Source organism: Macaca fascicularis, chromosome 15 (assembly GCF_037993035.2).
Source record: "Macaca fascicularis isolate 582-1 chromosome 15, T2T-MFA8v1.1".
In the NCBI taxonomy this organism is placed as follows: Eukaryota; Metazoa; Chordata; class Mammalia; order Primates; family Cercopithecidae; genus Macaca; species Macaca fascicularis.
Window position 1 is genome coordinate 41,742,822 of NC_088389.1, and position 21,561 is coordinate 41,764,382.

At 43.1% G+C, this 21,561-nt stretch overlaps 1 protein-coding gene across 2 annotated transcripts in view; it reads right to left on the reverse strand.

Annotated features, from left to right (window-relative positions):
* The window catches only part of PAPPA (pappalysin 1), a 246,711-nt gene that overhangs the window by 67,297 nt on the left and 157,853 nt on the right, over positions 1-21,561 (reverse strand). For both annotated transcript variants that reach the window (XM_015436678.4, XM_074016697.1), the window contains 2 exons: positions 1,654-1,767; positions 550-685 (listed from right to left, as the gene is read on the reverse strand). In XM_015436678.4, coding sequence (XP_015292164.2) covers positions 550-685; positions 1,654-1,767 — 250 coding nt within the window. The remainder of the gene's footprint in view (positions 1-549; positions 686-1,653; positions 1,768-21,561) is intronic.

Sequence of the window (21,561 nt, forward strand, 5' to 3'; positions counted from 1 at the left end):
ACTGCCTCCCTACTCCTACAATATTCCTATTCCTATTCCCATTGGAAACTTCTCCAGAGGTTATATTGGTGATACAGTCCCCACTTGGGGTGGAGGGTCATGAACACTCCCGGTTATAGGGTAAAAGGCAATAGGCTATGACACTGAAAATCTAACTAGTAATTCCTGACCTGCCATGTGACTTGGGGTCTCTCAGTGCCTCTCTTTGGGTCTCAGGTGGTGATATATACAATGGGGAAATGGCTCTTACTCAGTCTCCCTCCTTCTTGGGGTCTTTGGGGAATAATATGGGATATCTGAGGTTAAAGGGGGCTGGCAGAAGGGAGTGCTTGGCCATTGACTCCTTATCCCTGTATCTGCCAGATCTAGATTTCTCTGGATATATCACCACATCTTGATTTGAGGGCAACCAGAATGCCAAATAGAAAATAAGCAAGAAAGGGGAGAAAGGAAGGAAAAGCTCATTCTAAGCTGATTCTCACAACTAGTCATGGTGCAGAGGTGGAAGCAGGTACCAAGAGCAAGCCAAGCCCAGGAGAGCATGCTTACCTAGATCGTGGCTCTGATCTTTGGTATCAAGCAGCTGCACACTGATGGTCTCCTGTTTTTGGTCCCCATAATATGTCCCATCCGTCACCAGGTGGACAATGACAGCTGCAGCAACCATTGGCTGAGAAAAGTACGCCTGAAATTGCAAAGACATAGGAGGGTCACATGTGCACTCAGTCATGTGGTGGGGAGGCAGCCCCATTGGGGTGCATTTGAGGAGAAACTTCCTTTTTAAGAACTGGGCTACTACTCATCGGGGTCCAAGGTGGGAAGGGGGACAATGAAACCTAACAGTGAAGAGCACAGGCTCTGAGATCAGAAACCCAATTTCAATATTTGCTCTGCTCCTACTTAGCTGTGTGACAGTGAGTGAATGGCTGGGCCACTCTGGGTCTACATTCCATCATTTCTAAATGGTGGATTAAAAAAAACCCAACAGGTACATCATAGACTTGTTGTGAGGTTCTACTAAGATAATGAGATAATGAGAGTAAAGTGTGTAGCAAAGGTCCCGGTCCACACCAAAACCCACAAAACAACAATAAATACTATTATCTTTCACTTCTCCATGTCAACCTCTGCACTCAGCTTTGAGGAGAGAAAGCTAAAGAAGATATGGCCCTTGCATTTTTGGGAATTCAAAGTAGGTCAGTGACACACAGCCAAAATGCAATAATATCCACAATCCTTAGCCAGAAAGAAAGACCAGACAGCTCTGTAATACCATGTCACAAGTGCCTTCCTACAAGTGACCAAACATGTGCAGGACAAGAAGAGAGATAATGGTCACTTCTTTCTCTGGTGATCAGTAAAAGGTTCAAGGAGGAAAAGATAATTTTAAAAGATTTTGAACAATGAATAGGAGGTTCCAGGCGGACAAGATGTATCCCAAACTCTTTGCTAAAACAAGAGCTCAGTGGGGGCATTCCATGAGCAATTAGGATTCCATTTCAGGAAGCATCACACTGCTAAGTGTTTTGTTCCCTGTTCTTACAATTAACACCCTCAGCAGGTAGACAACCCATCTTCAGAAAGGGTCATGGGAGTCCGTGTTTTCTGTGGCTCGCTGCTGGAGATTCCAAAGCTCTCAGAGCTTCAGCTTACCCGGAGCCAAAAAGTGGTTTGAGCCAGCTGGGAATATGGGTAGCTGATGGTGCAAGGGTACCAGGCGTGCTGGGAAATGCCTTCACTGAGATCTATCACCTTGGTTCGACACACCTGGAAAAACATAAAAAAAAAAATTATGTTTTAGAGAGTGTCAGAAGTTCAACTAAATTCAATTTTACAAACCTTTACTGTTCACCTATTTTGCTCTTGGCACCACAGGAAAAAACAAGGATGAAAAGACCAGAATCTGGTCCAGGAGCTCACATTCTAATGCAGAAGAGGTAATCCTCAACACTTTTAAGGATATAATAGATAATGTGTTTTGATGGTAGAGATGACAGAGATATTCTCACAGAGACAAATCCTGGAGGAGATGATATTTGAGTTGGGCCTGGAAGAGTAGGGCAGTGATAAGAGGAAGGGCATTGCAGGTGGAGGGAATAGAAGCAAGGCTCAGAGGAAAGCAGAAACCCAGAATGCTTAGGTTGTGATAAAATGCCTGTTACTACTGAGGCTGAGGGACAGTGGCAGAAAAGGTGGGTTGAATAATTAGATCTCATAGAATCTTGAATGTCAAGCAGATGATTTTAGAAGAAATCTGTAAATTGTGCTCCAAGTGATATTACAACAGAGAAAAGACTGTGAAAACATTAGCATTTGCTTCTCCATCAACAAAGAAAATCAGTTCCATCACTTTATACACACACACACACACACACACACACCTACACACACACACACATTCATTCTCAATGACAGATAATACCAAACAGTATTAAAAGAAATAGGAAACATTTATAGACAAGCAGGATTCTTCAAACTTAGGAGTTTCTTGCATATTCAAATGTCACTTTGTTTACTGATTCATTCATTCATTTGAATGATATTTATTGAGTAACTATTGCTTGTCAAACACTCTGGGACAAAATGATAAAAAAAGACAGATGCTGAAGAGCTTAGAGCAGGCAATGTGTGCAGATATTAGTCAAGTAATTACAAATACATATATAAATATAAACAGAAAACAGTGTAATGAGGGAAAGAGGATAGGAACAGCTGAGCTGTCCTTGACATTGGTGAGGCCTTTGGTAGAAGGTCATCCCAAACTGACACTTCTCCTCTGGTCTCTAATGTGGCTCCTCTCTCAAAACTTCCCTGTGAATTTGGTCCTGTCATTTCATGTCTTCTCAGTGCATTCTACTCATCTGAAAAGTACGGCTGACCTGGAGAGCCCTGAGGATCTCATATGCTGTTGAAAAAAAGTGATATATCCTCAACAAGATCAAACAAACATAAACACCTAAAACAAGCAAAACCAAAAGTAAAATGGAAAAGTATACACAAGGATTAAGAATATCCATTTCTACAATAAATATAGTAGGAAAAGATTGGAAATAGTTTATATGTTCTCCTGTTGGCGGAGAAATGTATAAAATATGAAATATTCACATGACAGAATTCTATTATGACAAAGGAACAGTAAGAGAAATAAACTAGATTCATATACAAGGATGATATAAAAATATTTTAATGCTTGGCTCAGTATGGTCTCTAGTCAAATGAAAAGGAAGCCCTAATGGTAAGCTCACAGCCATCAACATGGAGAGATCACAAAACGTAACATTGAGTGGAAAAAAAGAAACAAGGTGCAAATGGATAAGTACATCATGACGTCATTTATAAAAATAACACAAAGCAAAACTATATATTGCCCAGCGATTCATGCGAATTAAAAATAGAGTAGAGAAGTATACATCAAATTCAGGGTGGTAGTTGTTTCTATGTATCAAGGAAGGGAATGACATTGGGAGTCAGGGAAAAAAGGGCCCTCAATCTTATTTGTGGTGTGTTATTTTTCTTACAGAAAGAGACATGAAGCAAATATGAAAAAATTTGCACAGTTGTCAACTGCAGGTGGTCCATAAACCTGTTATACATAGGTGGTTTTGGTTTATATCATCCTATGTAATTTTATAAATTAAAAAAAATCCAAACTGTTAGCTTAGAAAGCCATTGAAAATAGATATAAAACCATCAACATCAGTTTTCCTAACAATGTGTTCAGTACAGTGGGCTCCAATGACCTGGACCAGGTCTGAATTTTCTACGACAGCCCATCCTTCTTACTCTTGGCACCATCTTGCTGAGAATCCCATCTATATTCTATGCTATGTGCCATTCTGGGAATCCCATCTATAAATCTGTGCAAACTCAAATGCCTCTCTTTCCATTACTTCTTGCAATGGTTCTGGCTTCAAGGAGGTCTTGGAAAATGCCAAGTCTCAATTATCTTTGTAATAAGTAGACACTAATCGAAGCACATGGTTGCATCATAATCTGCAGTTGCAAGCATTAGTACTTTTATTTTATTTTTTTTTTTATTTTTTTATTTTATTTTATTTTATTTTATTTTTTTTTTTTTTTGAGACGGAGTCTTGCTCTGTAGCCCGGGCTGGAGTGCAGTGGCCGGATCTCAGCTCACTGCAAGCTCCGCCTCCCGGGTTTACGCCATTCTCCTGCCTCAGCCTCCGGAGTAGCTGGGACTACAGGCGCCCGCCACCTCGCCCGGCTAGTTTTTTGTATTTTTAGTAGAGACGGGGTTTCACCGTGTTAGCCAGGATGGTCTCGATCTCCTGACCTCGTGATCCGCCCGTCTCGGCCTCCCAAAGTGCTGGGATTACAGGCTTGAGCCACCGCGCCCGGCGTACTTTTATTTTTAAATAAACCTTTTGTTGAAGTAATTTCATATTTATAGTAAAGCTGCAAGTATAATACAGATAATACAGATAACCAAAATGTGGTGTGCAATTGTGAACAAGTTGTCTTATCTTTTGGCCCTTAGTTTACCTTGCACATCTGAATGCTGGGTTATACAACAGGTTTTCATGCGTCTTCCATGGATTCCTTGGATTCCATGAAGAAGCTGGCCAGGGGATCATGATGTAGAGAAGATCTACTTAGTTTCCACTCTACTATTTCAAACAGAGCATCTCCACTCACCTGTTTTATATATCAAGCTGCCTTATAATATTTCATTTAAGAAAAGAGTTTCATTGCTTTAAAAACATCAAAAAGTATTGAAATGTGTTAGCTGCCAAAGTTCCCCTCACCCCGGCCCTAGAAATTGATGGGTTCTGAGAGCACAATATTAATTCTCTGAATATCACTGGTGACTTCTTGAGAAGAAACATGCTATGAATCAACTATCCCATTGCCTAGGAATTAGGTGATGGCTTCAGTTATTCAAATCTCTAGAAGTCTCACACTGAGGAGGCTAAGAGTAGAACACAGCCACTTAAATGGGCTGGAAGACGTTTTTAAGTTTATTTATTTTTCTCAAAAACAACTGGGATCGGGTTTAGGCAGATCTGCCAGTGGATTGTGTTACACTTTACAACAGTGCAAGACTTTGCATAAACTATCTATGGAATTTGAAATCCAGGCCAGCAATTCGACATGTATCATTTCGGAATTCTTTCCCCTTGTGTTCTTAGCTGTCTGTCTCCCAGCAGAGCTTGGTGAAGCACATCTCTGAAGGCTGGATTGGGGGTGGGTCTTATCTCTGCATCTGAAACATTCATGGCTACAGGAATCTTTGACATGAACAAAGCCCTCTTATTGCTTAAATACTATTTCCTCTTGTCAGTTCTATTAGCACTAGACAGGGTTTTAGAGGAATATACTGGCGTTATTTTATTCTTCTGCTTTCCTATTTTGTTTTGTGTTTGTTTCAAGTTGGCTGCAATCCTGACCAAGGACAGTCAAAGCAGATCAGAGAAGAATGAACAAATCCAGCTGAAATTTTGCCCAAAGCCCTAGTTGATCTGCAAAATCATCTATGTTCCTGGGGAAGTGGAGGGAGGCTGGAGAGGAAGAGAGAGGCAAACCCTTACAAGCCTCCTGCTTTCATAGACGTTGAGTGAATTTGCTCATTCAGCAGCCATTTACTGAGGGCATATGGCATGCCAGGCTTCAGATAACTGCAAACAAAAGAGCCTTGCCATGACACAGAGTTGGTCACTAAGGACACAAGTGTGATCTCCAAGGTGACTGATTTTACGGGGATGCTCTGTTTTCATCCACCCTTGTTTTTTTGTTTTTTTTTTGTTTGTTTTTTGGGGGCTTTTTTCACTTTCCAAAAAGGCAAATCCAACTCCATAAAGCATTGCTGAACAATATTGACTTTACTGAATGTTTTGGGAAGAGACATGCAGGAGAGTTACATCACACATTCTAGGGGCCTCTTTAGCTCTCCCTACCATCACCCCTAAGCTCCTCTTCACTTATCATCTCCCTTCCTCCAGTTTCTTCAGTGACACTGGCTCCAGTGACATTCCCAATCTTTCTCAACCTTTTCCCCCTTCCCAATCTGCCCATTTCTTATACCCCATGCAGAGCCATACTCCATCCTTCCAGTGATGCTGAGGTTCTTCCTAGCCTTCCAGCCCTAGAGATGTCAGGAAGTAACACAGTAACCCTTTTTCCCCTCTTCTGCCATGCTGGTGTGAACAAGACCTGCTCCCTCCTTTCACATTGTTCCCTGTCTCGTGGAGCACATCAAGACTGCTCTAGAAACACTGGCAACCTCTAGGCTTTCAGTTTTAGGGAAATGGAAAAGGAGATAAGGAGAGATTCTATGGAGCTGAAACCTGTTTTTCTGTCCTGCCCAGTCCCGTGTTTATTGCAGTATTATTCATGATAGCCAAGATGTGGTAACAACCTACATGTCCATCAACAGAAGAATGGATAAAGAATATGTATATACAATGGAATATTACTGGACCTTAAAAAAGGAAAGTCTGCAATCTGCAATAAGAGGAATGAATTTTGAGGACGTTATGCTAAGTTAAATAAGCCAGACATGGAAAACAAATACTGCATTAGCTCACTTAATATGAAGTGTCTAAAATACTCATTCATAGAACCAAAGATGAAATGAATGGTGGTTGCTAGAGGATGGGGAAGGAAAAAGTGATCAGTGACTAATCAATAGGCATAAGGTTTCAGTTAAGCAAGATGAATAATTTCTAGAACTCTGCTACAAAACATTGTTCCTATAGTGAACAATACTGTACCATACACTTAAAAATTTGTTAAGAGGGTAGATCTCATGGTGTGCTCTTCCCATAATAAAAAATAAATAATTATTACTTTGAATGACTCTTCCCATAATAAAAAATAAATAATTATTACTTTGAATGACTAAAATGTTGACATTCAATGTTGATCCACTGGCCTGAAAGTATTTGACTCTTTGAACCCCTGGTACAGGTTTAATGGTGTCTACACTGGCAGAAAACCTGCTTGCTTCTTTTCTCATCCTGGGCAATCTAGCAGGTCCCTCCAAGCAGCTTCCCCAGCCCTTATTCTAAGAAAATAGTTGGTCCCTGGGGTGGCTTCAGGTCACAGCTTTGTTGTCCTGGGACAACAATAAATAATTACATTTATTAATGTATAAATACATTAAATATTTTTACATAAAATATTTTATTACATAAAATAAGTGAAGGGAAAAATAAATTGATATAGCAGTGCTAGGCAAAGAGCAGATGTGGTTGGGCTGACAAGCACCCTCACTTAGGTCCTCTCAGGTTGGAGGAGGGATGACATAGCCTCTTGATTACTTCATGGACATACAGCTCATTTCCATTATAGAAAGCCTATGTACCATTGGACAGTCCTCTCCAACAGTCAGAGAGAGAGAGACTCCTGGCTCCACTTTCTCCTACTGTTTCTTCTAAGTAGCAATGCCTATAAGCTTTCTTATTTTAAAGTTAGATGGGACTAGAATAGGTTATCTGCTGAGACCATTCCCCTTTGCAGTGGTCAAGGGAGGGGAGGTATCTTGCACAGTAATGTATAGCCAATATGGAGCAACATATTTATGAAAAAGCAAAATTTTCTGTCTCCCAGAAATAGTGCACTTTTCTCACTTATGTTCTGTACCTTATTGATCCTATTTTTGCCATGTAGAAACATCTCCAGTGACATTTATACCTCTTCCCCCAAGAAATCATGGCAGAAATGACAGACAGCAATTCTAGTGCCCAACACCATTCTCTTCTCCAAGATACCCAGCCCTGTGTCTTTTATGGAAGCTGGGCAGATGACTGCTTCTCACCCTCATCCTAGCACCTGGAGGAACTGAAAGGCTAGTGACCCCTTTTCCACTTGGCCTTGAGGGAGGGCCACTCATTTTAGCAGAATCCCTTCGACTCTCCATTATCTGCAGAGATAATCTGTGTTTCCTTCAAATACCATCCATGGACAGTAGAAGACCTGGCTTAATTCCAGCTCTGTCACCAATTAACTGGACATTTCTCTCACTCTCCAATTCCCCCTCTGCAATTGTACTAAATGGTTGCGCTCAATGACCTTTAAGGGCCCCAGGAGCTTAAGGACACCCACAGTCATAACATCCACCAAGGGTTTCATAGTCACAATATCGTTTAACCCTGATAGTCTGGGAGATTAGAGCCACTGCATTTTCTCTGGTGAGAAAATGAGGCTCAGAGGCTTTGAAAAACCCTTTCAAGGTCCTATATCCAGTTGTATATCACAACTAGGAGTTGACTGATCTCTAGAATTCCATGTTCTGTATACTTAATTACAAAGCAACACAATTGCTACTTGGACTCGACCGAAACCTCTGCTTCCTCTGGTGGAGAAAGGGCACCAAAGACCAGTCTTTTTGCTTCTGGTCCCACCACATTCATTCATAAAAATGCTCCCCATAATTAACTTTCCAAAGGGGAAAAACTAACCATACCACCCTGCTACTTATCCACCCACCATGCTGCCCACGATCCACAGGATGGAACCTTCCCTTGACACAGCTTACAAAGGCTTTCAGGAGCTGGTTTCAGCAGCTTCCACCAATTTCACTGCTCTCTGTGCTCCCTTCCCTGGCATCTATACAGTGATGTCTCCTTCAAGCTGGACAACTCTTTCTCCCACATGTTGTAGACTCCCCCTCCATGATGCTGGAGCCCAGAACCCCCACCCTGACCACTGCTGCACTGCCCATTTTGTGAAATACTACACGCATTTCAAAGCCACTCTCAAATATCATCCCTCCTCTGAAAGCCTTTACTCACTCCCCAGGCAGAATTAATTGCTCTTTTTTATGTGTCCATATAGTTCCTTATTTATACCTCAGTTACAGCACCTGTCAAGTTAGATTATAGTTGTTTAGTGTCCAGTCTCATCTCTTTAAACTCTGAAGACTTCCAAGGTGAGAAGCATGTTTTATTTATCCTCAAATAAATCCCAGCAGATTTCCCAGCACACAGGAAATAATAGGGACCCAGCAGGCAACAGCAGCAGTAGCAGCAGCAGCAGCAGCAACATGTATCAGGTGCCTATTCTATGCTGGGCACTGTTTTAAGGACTCCATGTGTACTAAATCATGCAGTGCTCACAAGGACTCTGTGAGGTAGATATTAGAATGATTCTCATTTTACAGATAACAAAATTGAGGCCCAGTAATTTGCCTAGGGTCACACAACTAATTAGCGGTAGAACCAAAATTGAAATCCACGCACAAATTTAGCCCACATTCTTAACCATGGATGTTAACTTCAAGAGAGCCTGCCTACATACCTCTCAGGGCTGTGACAAGATTTTTAAACAAGAGAATGGATGTATCTGTGCTAGCGGGGTCTTAATCTCAGCCACATGGAAGATGGAATTGGGACTTCTTGTCTTCCCCTGGGGCTCCTGAAATAGAAGCTGCTTCAACAGACCAAAACAGGCCTTTTCAGGTCTGCCCTGGAGTGGAGTGATACGGTAGAAAGAACCTGCAACTGCCAGGCAAGGGACCTGCCTCCTAGAACTGACTCAATTGCTCACTTTTTCTGACCTTCTCTCTTCCTATTTATGGAAAGACAAAGTAAGATGAATTTATCTCCAGAGGGCTTTTCAGTCCTGACATTCTGCTGGCTTTTGATTCACAGCTTCTCTGGTGAATGCTGCAGAAAAGAATGTTGACTCTAAGTGTAAAACAAGCAAAGAAACAAACAAACAACAACAGCAACAACAACAAAACCACACCGTGCAGCAGGTGAACATCCTGTTGACTTCTGAGACTTACGGGTCCCTTTCTCTGAAGCTGAAGGCTAATTTCCAAGACACCTTTTTAGACAAAGACAATCAGAACAGTAACATAAAAGTTTACTGCAGCCTTTCCAGCAATGTGTTTTCTCTCTCTCTCTCTCTCTCTTTTCGTGTCTGCAATTGCATGTTGCAAAATAGCTGGGGAAATCCTTCGTCCAGAGCTTTGGGATCATTGGATGTCTGAGCTGGGAGGGTCCTCGGAAATTCTTACTCCAATTCTCACATTTGATGGATGGAGAAACATAGCCCGGTGAAGGGAGAAGAGACTGACTTAAACATATACAGTAAGCTCTTCTGTGATGGGCCAGGATGTCTGGTGGTGACTAGGGATTCCAGGTCTGCAGCAACAGAGGACTCTGTGGCTCCAGGACCTGGGGACTCTTGTCCACTCAGTGCACTGCCAGCCGCTACATCCAGCACCCGCCTTCAAATCCCCCTCCTTTGCAGAAGACTGCTTTCAATTAGAGGAGTTAACGATGTCTTGCTTTCAAAGGGTTTTTTAAAATCCAGTTTATCTTCCACCCACACACGATGTACACAAAGGCAGGGAGACGGAGGGAGAAGAGGGGGAGCGGGGGCTCTGGTATTTTCCCACACAGGGGACATGCCATGAGGTTTCCATTGAATTTCGATTTTACAGATTTACATGCCCTTTTGTCAATCATGGGAGGGAGGAAGTGCTCATCAAGCCTCTAGCCCAACCTCTCCAATTTCCTTTTTCCACCCAAAGGGACCTGCGAATGAGCCTTATAGAAGAAAATAGGAAAAGGAATGGGGAGGAGGAGTGTGGGGATGGATACTGACAATAACAATATGCATAAATGCACGAGTGTGCAACACACACACACACACACACACACACACACACACACACACGGCCAGGCAGTGTTTCTCAATATTTCTCCTTAGGCCACATTTTAACCTCAGGCTTGCAGTTCCAATGCAGGGTTATTTCCCAAGAATTGCAAGGGTGCAAGAAGGACATAAGTTGATTTCCTGATATAAACCCCCAAGATCCTTAAGGGTCCTGAGGACTACAGAAGGGAAAGCCTGCTGAGAGACAGCCTGTAAGACTACAGCTGTAAAGGGCCTCAGGGAACCTGGACACAGAATGGCCCAGGTGAAATAAAACCTCCTCCATAAACTAGGCTTTGCTCTTTTTATCAGATGGTGTTCCCCCTCCTCAGTGTTCTCCTGGGAGAGTCGGAGAGGGCACCAGCTCTTTTTATTTTATTTTATTTATTTATTTATTTTTGAGACGAAGTCTTCCTCTTGTCCCCCAGGCTGGAATGCAATGGCATGATCTCAGCTCACTGCAACCTCCGCCTCCCAGGTTTAAGCGATTCTCCTGCCTTGGTCCCCCAAGTAGCTGGGATTACAGGTTCCTGCCACCATACCCAGCTACTTTTTGTATTTTTAGTAAAGATGGGGTTTTTACCCTGTTGGCCAGACCTCAGGTATTCAACCCGCCTCAGCCTCCCAAAGTGCTGGGATTACAGGCGTGAGCCACCACGCCTGGCCGGCACCAGCTCTTAAAGATGGTCTGCCCAAAATGGGTGCTGCCTGTGTATTATCTCATTTTACCCTCCTAATAATCTTGTGAAATAAGCATCTTTATCCCCAGTTGAGATTTGGGTAGGCATTTATTAGCTTGTCAAGACTTAGTAGTCAAACTCATGCTCATCTGACTCAAAGTCTGTTCTCTACTTACTCCATGGCTTGACCTCCCAATAACTCTTGGTCCACACCCTTGGTGTAATACACTTGCATTGTGGTTCCTTGTATGTCCATCTGAATCTCCACATATGAGCTTCAAAGACAGTGCCTATGCCTGATTTCTCTTTCCTTTTCATCAGTGTTTAATGCAGGTTACTGGGCAGGGCTCACTGAATGTCCCCTATGTTAAACTAATATGGGTTTTTCAAGGCTTTACAGGCAGTTCACTGTTGATGCATTAGATCTAGAAATCCAAGTCTATAGGGCCTAGACCAATGTTTAGAGATAATAATAACCATGTAGTGCTGGAAAGGGACCAGGAGAACCAGGACTCATTCCCATGTGACATCAGTGCTATCATTCTCTCATCCATTGCACAGGACAGGCACCATTAATTAAATAGTGCATCCCTGAAGGTAGGCCTCTAAATCCATCTCAACAAAACACCATGGGGAGTCATTGTTAATTGCTCAGAACTGGCCTAGAAGATGAACCCTATTTGCAATTCTTGAACTTGGTCAAGTTCAAGAAGAATGAGCTTTTACCTTTTCTATCTTCAGTATTAAGAGTAGAGGAAGGTCCAGCTTAGATACTAAGCAAATATTCGTTGAATAAAAGAATGTATAACAACAATAACGCTTTACATGTCTCATCTCAGTTAATGCATATAATGAATAAACACAATTCAAATCCCCCAGCTTCAGGTTCAGGGCCTCTCCCACTACCTGCAGAGCACTATAGACCTCTCCTACCTGGGATCTTCTCTTCATTCCTACTCCTGTCCCTGCTTCCCTCTTATGCCTCTAATTCCAAACTGACCCACTGAACACAGAAAACTTTAAGGGAAACCAAGGGTTAACAGATACACAACACAACACACAGGCGCGCACACACACACACACACCCCTCCTTTTTACACACTTAATAGCAATGGCAGCAAAAAGAGAGGGGGGAGCCAGGCTTTCTTTTACCAACCATTAGAAACAATTATCACTTTCCCCAGGCCTCCAGAGCAGCTTTCCCCTTTGATGCCTGCCTTAAAGAGATAGAGGGGAAAGGGAGGGGTGGTTTGCCTTTCTTTCAATATGAGGATTTATTATTTGGCATAGACAGACAATCAAGGAAAGAAGAATTTCCTGTGTGCAGGGCCAGAGTGTGAAACAGAGAGATGGCTTCTTCTTCCCTCCCAGAGTTCTAGAAATAGCAGCAGATCTCAGGGCCTCCACCCAGGAGACACTTTCTGATAAGATAACTTGGCATTGGATGCCCTCCAGCCTTGGGCTCAGCTCTGGGCTGATTAGCACCTCGTTGCTCCAGGGATCTGTCCCTAACACATTAGGCATTTCACACTCCGTAGGGGTCTTATACCCTTCAGGCCAGCACCTCCCCACAAGTCTGAAATCCTGGGATTTAGGGTGCAAACCCCTGGCCAGGCCAAATGATCATGGAGGAAAAGCCAGGCTTTCAATGGAAAGGGAATATAGAAATCATATAAGGCATCATTGCCCTACAGCATACTAACATTTTTACAGGTAGGGAAACTAAGTTTCTTAGAACTGATATGGTTCGGAATCATAGAATCGATTCTTAGAGACTACTCATTAAATTGCTCAATTTCATACACACAGGTTCAGGATTTCTGGGGGACAGCAGATAGATGTCTCAACCTTCTTCTAAGGGAAAAGCTTATGTTAGAGGCCTAAGACAGCATTCATGAAAGTGGTAAAGCTAACATGTTTTCTTTGCCATCATTTACTGTCCAGCACCTATGTTCCAAACATAGAATCCCCACATTCCCGGGAAGCCAGTGTTACTATCCTCCTCCTTGTTTGTCCTATAGATAAACAGCCTGGGCTCAGAGGTAATAAATAAGGCACCAAGGCCACACCTGTCAGGAGTGGATGTTGAAGTCTGTGTTACTTCAAGTCTATCTCCTATTCCCAGTCCATTCTACAGATGAGAAAACAGAAACCCACACAGTGTACACGCTGATCTTAATGAGAATGGTGACAATAACGGTGAGGATGATAAATATCCAAATGCTTTCACCTCCATGGACACCATCCTTATGGTGTCATTGTGACGGGGCGATGCATCGCCCACCCCACCCCCTTTTTTCAAATGGAGAAAGAAAATTCACAATAGCAGTGGAAGTACTGATTAAAATAATGACACTAGTCACTCATTTATATTGCATGAAATGTTAGTTCTCACACCTCTACCCCGTGGGGTTGGCATCAGCTCTCCGTTCTGCAGACAGTACAGCCAGGCATCGGGCCGAGTCTCTTCCTGGATGCCCGTTTTGAGGAGGAGATGGGCAGGGGGCTCGAGCTCCTCCAGCTAGTAAATCCTCTAACAAGGGAGAGTGATTAGTGTCGGATGTGGCGGTCGCCTTTTGTGCTGCTGACAACTGCTGCCATTAAAGGCCTGGCCGTGCTCATTTCACACGGGCCCTCCGCAGGCCTGCTCCCTGTCTCCCTAATTATGCCATTCACTAGTCGCCCAGGCCCGCCTATGAACTCCTGACCCAGCACTGAAAGACTTGGGATCTCATTACTAATCTCTTAAGCCACCTAGTCCTCCAAAATACATCCATTTAAGTTGGAGGCCAAGGCTTTGGGGTGGGAGGTGGGGAGAGGGAAAGTCTGGCACAGAGACTTCTCATGACATGGCCATTTCCCCTTTCGGGAGACTGTGGCCTGAGCCACAGGGCAGCTGGCATGACTGTCCGGCTCAGCCCAAGGCAGGCCCTGCTGAGGGCCGGCGACGGGGTCTCGAGACTAGGAGTCCCTTGGACAGAAAGGGGAGGACATCTGGGCCCACCTGTTTGTAATTTCAGGGGTGCGGGTAGGGGATGAGGCCTGTGTTTGTTTTAATTATTATTATTGTTGTTGAAAAGGGAGGAAAAAAATGAGCAGAAACTGCTAACATCTGGAGGCTGCCGTCCAGTTTACGTAATCTCTTGCAGCAGAGGAGGAACACGGGATCCCCAGCCAGATGGTCCGTGGGTGACTTCACAGCACATGTGCTACCTCCAAGAGTTAGATGCTGACGGGGTTAAAAGAGTGGGATGCAAAACCTTCCTTATATTCTTACAGGGTGAGAGGCAGTGGTTTGGGTGCTCCCAGGGATCTGTTTTCTTTTGAAAGAACCATTTTTTTTTTTCTTGTCCAGACTAGGCTCAAATGTTTCTACGTCTCTCTCATTCAGTCATTCACTCATTCAACAAACATTATTTAGCACTTACTGATGTGTTAGGTTCTTCATTCCCATGGTCCGCATGAAGAAAATGGACCCCAAAGGAACGAAAGCAATAAAGATAAAAATTCCTTCTCCTAAAAGCTCCCAAACCCATGGGGGTAGGAGATGAAGAATGAAGCAAGCAAACACTCATAGAGAAATGTGGTAGGTTCTGCGTTCAAGTGCTGTGAAGGCTGAGGGAGGGGCTTGGAGAAGGGAGTTGCTGAGGCAATCTATGTCTGAAGGCCAGGTCTTAATATCAATATCAAATGGGCTCTAGAGAGCAGGAACTGGAGAAAAAAAGAAAAAAAAAAGGCCAGTGAAGGAGAAAAACTCGGCCACAGCTAAGCCATAACAAACCCAGTTTTCCAAATGATGTCAACAGCAGAGGCGTGAAGGATAAGTTTGAGATGCTGAATATTGCTGTGAACACAGTTCTGAGCATGTTATTTTAAAAAATACATTGCTAACTTTCTGTAGTTTAAACTTTATTTTTGCATTTGTTCTGAAAGAAATTAATGAAATGTTACAAATTCTAGATCAGAATATAAAACCAGTGTAGACTCTGGATCAGATCAAGAGAGCACTGTTAACTTCAGTCAGGATAAACACTTGACTCTAGACAGGAGCACAGAGCTACTGCCAGCAGTAGAAAATTCTAAGGCATTTCCAGCTCCAGATAAGAATCCTGAAAAATCATGAATTTTATTTCAGAGCCCAGAGGCATTGTCAGTTCTAGAGCAGTATGTTGAGCACTGAAACACTTCCAAGTTCTGGACCAGAATACGAAAACACCATAATCCTAGAACAGGGCTGGGTAATGCCTTCTGCTCTATAGCCCCAAACCTGAAACTGACTGAGATTTAGACAGTGAAGATAAAAAACACACATCTACTTAGCTTTAATCCAAATGCTTTCTCTGCTGGCTCTAGAGTGAAATTCAGACACACAGCCAACCCTGGAGTAAAGCACTAAAACATGGAAATCTCCATCACTCAGCTCAGAGCTACTAAGACTAAAGGGGACTGTCTTAGGAAGCTTCTACACCTCTCCTCGTCCTTTGATTTTAAATCAAAGCCCCTGGGCATTCATGGGTTAATCAGAAAAGTGATGACCACATCCAAGTTCGGTGCCTGGTCACCGAAACCCTTGGTTACAAATAGTTGAACAGTGGTTAATGGCAGTTTTGACCACACTGGCCTATTCAAGAAAGGTCAGAGGAGTGATTTTTTACTTAAAAACATCTGTCTTGAAAGAACAAGACTTTCTCAAGTTCATAAAACTAGAAGTTTCCAGGTTGTTGTTTTTGTTTCCTCCCCTCTTCCCCCTTTCTCCTGTTATTCAGCTTTCCAAATTAAGAGCTGTGTGTTCCAGATTGTGTTGAAAATGAAGTACAAGTCACATTACCTGCAGGGAACCTCACTAGATGCCAAGATGATCATGCAGAGTGCATTGTCTCTGGCTCCTGCTTCTCACTGCAGACCTCAGGGTCCTCCCATCCCCTCTTATAGCCTAAATGAGTAAGGGCTGGGAATTGCTGCATGATTCACTCTCTTCTTTTTGCTTTTGAAGAGGAGGCAGTACTCTTGTCTAGGTTGCCTCGAGCTTGATTTTTTCCTAGGAAGAGTCTCCAAAGGATGCAATGCAGTGATGTATGTGAGGGACAGGCGGACAGTAGTCACTTATGTTTTTAACAGTGTCCTGCAGACCTTCCAATTCAAACAAGAACTCCCATTTTTAAAGACAAAAGTGGCATTTCTCCCTGGCCTGCCCTTCCACGTTTCAGAGGTAGAAACAGTGACTGTGATGTACAAACCGGGGAGCTTTGTCCACCACAGGTGCAATGGACACTATTGACTTATGTGTCCACCATTCTATCAGCAGAGTTCTCTGAGGAACAAGGACCTTTCAGAGTGATGCTTTCCCCTAGTGGCAGCCTTGGCCAGGACAACAGACATCTGCACAAAAACAGGGTGTTGAAGCAGCTGCTCTGAGATGCAGTGCCTGGGAATCCGGGATCCACAATGTGAACTTCTCAACAACCCCTGCACCTGCCACTTGCCTGAATCTTTCACTGAGGACCAGAAGCCACATGCATTTTAAATCAAAGGAATGTGAGTTGGAATTTCAGCTTCTGCCATTCACTGACAACATGGCCTTGAACCCTTCATAAAGTTTAATATCTTCCACTGCAGAATGAAATGATGGTACCTATGTTGTAGGGTTGTGAGGATTCAAAGAGCTCTTGCACATGCAAATATTTAGATACACCCTACTCACTAAAGTACAAAATTGACATTTTCCTCCTTTATAACTTGCTGCTTCTTTCTTTCTGGCTATAGAGGGACATGGTTCTGGGTTCAAATTCTAGACTTCCCCGTTCTACCACTGGGCTACCTGTAGAACTTGGGTAAGTGACCTAACCTTTGTAAGTCTTGATTTACGCCTCTGTAAATCAGTGAAAATTACAGTAGTTACCTCATAGGGTGGTTGACAGGTTTAAATGTATTAAAAAACAGTGTCGAGTTCCCTACCTAATGTAATCACCCTGATAGCCAAGTCATTCCGATTATTCTACTCATCATTATCAATTTCTGTAATTACTCTTATATTATGGTTATTACTGGTATTTGTTGTTATTGTGTAGTCCTTCCTTTTCCTCTGTCTCTTAATTCTATATTCCTTCTTTCCTTTTACCTCCACCTTTTCTTCCTCCCTTCTTTCTTCCTCTTACTCCTTCACACCCTTCTGTGCTGGGCCTTGTGTTGGGAGATCTCTCTGAAGGTGAACCACATTCTCGAGTCAGAAAGGAAGACCATTAGGTTTCCATCCATCTCTGTAGGAAGCCAATCACAGGAAAATCACTTAGACCCCAATCTTTCCTGCAATAACAAGAGGCAAAGGGTAGAGCTTCTTTCCTGGGACTCAGCCTTCAGAAGCTGTTTCCTACTTTTTGCCCAAAGCTGTTAGCAGACCAAAAAAAAAATTATTTCTCAGTATTTATCATGAAACTCTATATGCCAGGCCCTGTTCTTGATGCTGGAACACACAGTAGTAAGCATACAAAAACAGTTACCAAAAAACCCTTCTCATTGTGCAGTGAACATTCCGGGGGTGATGATGGATTACGGAGGCACAGAGTAGCAGAAAGAACTTGAGGTCTGGGTTCAGGATGGGTTTTCAGGTCCTCTTCCTCCCCGAATTCACACAGCAGCACTTATCTTCTTTGTAATGTGAAGGGATGAACCAGGAGAGTTCAGAAGGCCCTGCCTGCTTTGATCACCTATGATATTAATAGGAGGCTGTAACCTGGAAACATAAGGGAATCACTGTAGACACTGATTTATAAATGTATTCCAATTATAAAGGAGGTAACACCCAGCAGATATTGTTCCCAACAACATCATTTAATGAGTCCATTTTCTAAGTGTTGTCCACACAGCAGGCCCTGTGCTCGGCATGGGAAATACTTAAAAGCGTAAGATGAGGGCCAAATCCTTAGCTGCTCACCAGTCATTTGGTATGAAAAGCTGTGGACACAAGCAATGCACACTGAAAGTCAGCTTGTGCTCAAGCCTGTCTGATAATTCCAGAAGTGTTCTGTACATAGAAGAGGGAGGCTGCTCATGGGCTGAGGTTGTCAGGGGAGGGATATGCAAGAGGAGCCACTTGAGCTAAACGCTATAGGATAGTTAAGCCCTAAAAAGGTAGAGGAGCAAATGATGGTGTTTCCAGGCAGGAGAAAAGGAAACCCCAAGACATATCTGGAAATTGCAAGTTGGCCCATACTGCCTGGAATGTGCCTCTTAGGCAGTGGGCTGTAAAGCAAAGGTAGAGATTGTGCGTGGCCTTGTCTGCCAAGACGTTTGGAGTTTATAAGCCATGGGGAACAAAATAGAAAGCTTCACAGGTGAGAAATCACTGAGACCAATATTTCTTGTGAATTATGGAGAATATACTCCAAAAGCAAAAGTCCTCCAGTGAGAATTTATGCAGACTTAAAAAATTTAAAACATTGAATTACAAAAATTTAGTATGTCATATCTCACTCTGGGAAAAAGAAAGGTCATTAAAAAATCTTTGGAAAGGCCGGGTGCGGTGGCTCACACCTGTAATCCCAGCACTTTGGGCGGCCGAGGCGGGTGGATCATGGAATCAGGAGATCAAGACCATCCTGGCCAACATGGTGAAACCCTGTCTCTACTAAAAATACAAATATTAGTTGGATGTGGTGGTCCATGCCTGTAGTCCCAACTACTTAGGAGGCTGAGGCAGGACGCTTGAAAAACCTGGGAGGTGGAGGTTGCAGTGAGCCAAGATCACACCACTATACTCCAGCCTGGCGACAGAGTGAGACTCCATCTCAAAAAAAAAAAGATGTGATACAATGACAGAACTGAATGAATTTAGGTAGTACTTACCCTATTCCAAGCACTGTCCTAAGTGCTTTAAGTGTGCTATCCCATGGAATTCTCACCATCTCCCCTTAATTATTTAATTTTACAGATGAGAGGACTAAGGCACAGAGAGGCCAATTAATTTGCTCGAGATCTCAATGCAAGTAGCAGCCCTGGCATGTGATGTACTCTAGACCTGCTCTGTCTAGTAGGGGAGCCCAATACCCACATAATATGCTATTTAAATTGAATGAATTAAAATTAAACCAATTAATCAGTTCCTCAGTTTCATAAACCCCATTCCTAGGGCTCAATATCATAGGCGGCTAGAGGCTACTGAACAGGACATTCATGTGTAGAACATTTTCATCATCATGGAAGGTTCTATTGGACAGATAGTCTGGAGCCTGGTCTGTGAACACTGATACAATTTTGCTGTCTCTGAAACATAAACTCCTGACCGTAGCTCCATGGTGCATGTCAGTTTATCTCCTCCTTCCCGTTGCATTAAATTGATACTCTCTTCCTGGAGCCCTTGCCACCAGTCAGTTGCACTGCAGACATGGGCATTACCCAGGTGGCATCTGCATCTCTGAAAGCAGTACCTTGACAGTAGACCAGATCTCTCCCAAACCTGTGACTTCCCCAGGGGTCTCTCTTCCAGGAAGGGGAGAAATGCAGACATCACGGAAGTGTCCCCTTCCACCAGCTGCACATATGAGTCATGTTTGGAAAAGGATTCTGGGGTGGGCAGGAGCCCCAGGGAAAACTTTCTTGGACTGTCCTGGCACAGGGAACCTCTCGGCAGGGACATCTCTCATGGGCCTCACTGGGCCCATTTCTCTCTGGAAAACAAACATGTACAAATGTACCCAGGATACCCTGGTGCTTGGATCTGGCTGAAGAATTACCCAGGGTTTAAGAAAATCATGGTTGGAGTTTCTTAAGAGGAGGCAGAAGGCCCTTTCTGGTCTCATTCTACAGGTAACATACCCAGGCTAATTTATCAAAGTAAGGATGGGGAGGAATAGAGAGTGGGGAGGAACAGAAAGTAGGGAGGAGGGGGCTTGAAAGACAAACAAAAACAAATGAACACACACACAAATAAAAACAAAATCTTGCATACAGCCAAACTCTAACTCCCTTCGAAACCCCATCCTTTGGGTCTGGCTTGAGAAAGTTTACTTTCAGACTTAGAGAAATGAGTATGTGGTTTTAGGCACAAAATTCAATACCTCCAAAGCAGCAGGCTCAGCAAGCTCAACTGGCTATTGCTTCCTAAGAGCATTACAGCCCAGGAGAGTGAATGCTGTTTACATTTTTTACATGTTTCTTGGGTACAGAACATGAAACTAAATTACACAGCAAAGGCCATGCTGGTTGAATGCTGGTGACCCCACTTAAAACAATAACAAAAAATAAATAAATAAAAAAGGAAAGAAAGAAAGAAAGAAAGAAAGAAAGAAAGAAAGAAAGAAAGAAAGAAAGAAAGAAAGAAAAAGAAAGAGAAGAACATTAAAGACAAGAATGGAGAAGGGTTTTAAGGGAGCCAGAACAAATGACAGGATAAAATAAAGGTTTCTGGTCCTGAAGCTAAGACTGAGGAAGAGGATGTGGAGAATGAAGGCGATGAGATAGGAGTAGGCCAGGTTTGGAAGAAAAAGGAAGAGAGAGGCCAAGGAATCTTCCTAGATGGGTCATGGAAGGGGTTGGCAGGGATGTGTCTAGTCTACACGCAGAACCAGTGGAAGCAGCCCCAAACCACAAAGCCTTGCTTATTCTTGGGCTTCAAGTCAAGAAGTGTCAGTTGAAAAATGAAGACTCGCTATTCAAACCAGGATCTCACCGTTCCACGTCGCACCTTCCCCAATCAATCAATACGTGTTTGTTGTATGCCTACAAATGCCAGGCTCATCCCTTCATTGTTTTCCTCTCTTACACATTTTTGTTCCTTCTCCAGATTCAATTTGCTCAGGGATAACATGGTTTAGTAAGGATGTGAACTGACACGAATTGGATGTCTTGCAAGACGTAGCCATGTACTGGACACTTTATATATGTTAGCTCATTGGATCCTCATACCATCTCACAGAATGACAGCAGGACCATGTGAAGATGAGAACAACTGGGGTTCAGAATACTGAAGTCATTTTCCAGGCATCAGACAGTTGGTAAGAAACAGTACTCAAGTTAGGTCTTTCTGGCTTCAAAGCTTATGCTTCTTCTGTGAAACAATATGGCTACACTACAATGCTTTTTAAAGTTTCCCCCAAATCCCCAAGTGGAAAGAAAAATTACTTTCTGGATAGCCTGTCGCTTTATTCAGGTTCGCCCTTCCTCCTCAAAGGTTAACCTCTAAGGTTAACTCCATTTGTCCACATATCACAGCACTTTGCAAGCTTTGTCTTTTCTTATCGAAAGAAGCTATTTTGGTGTC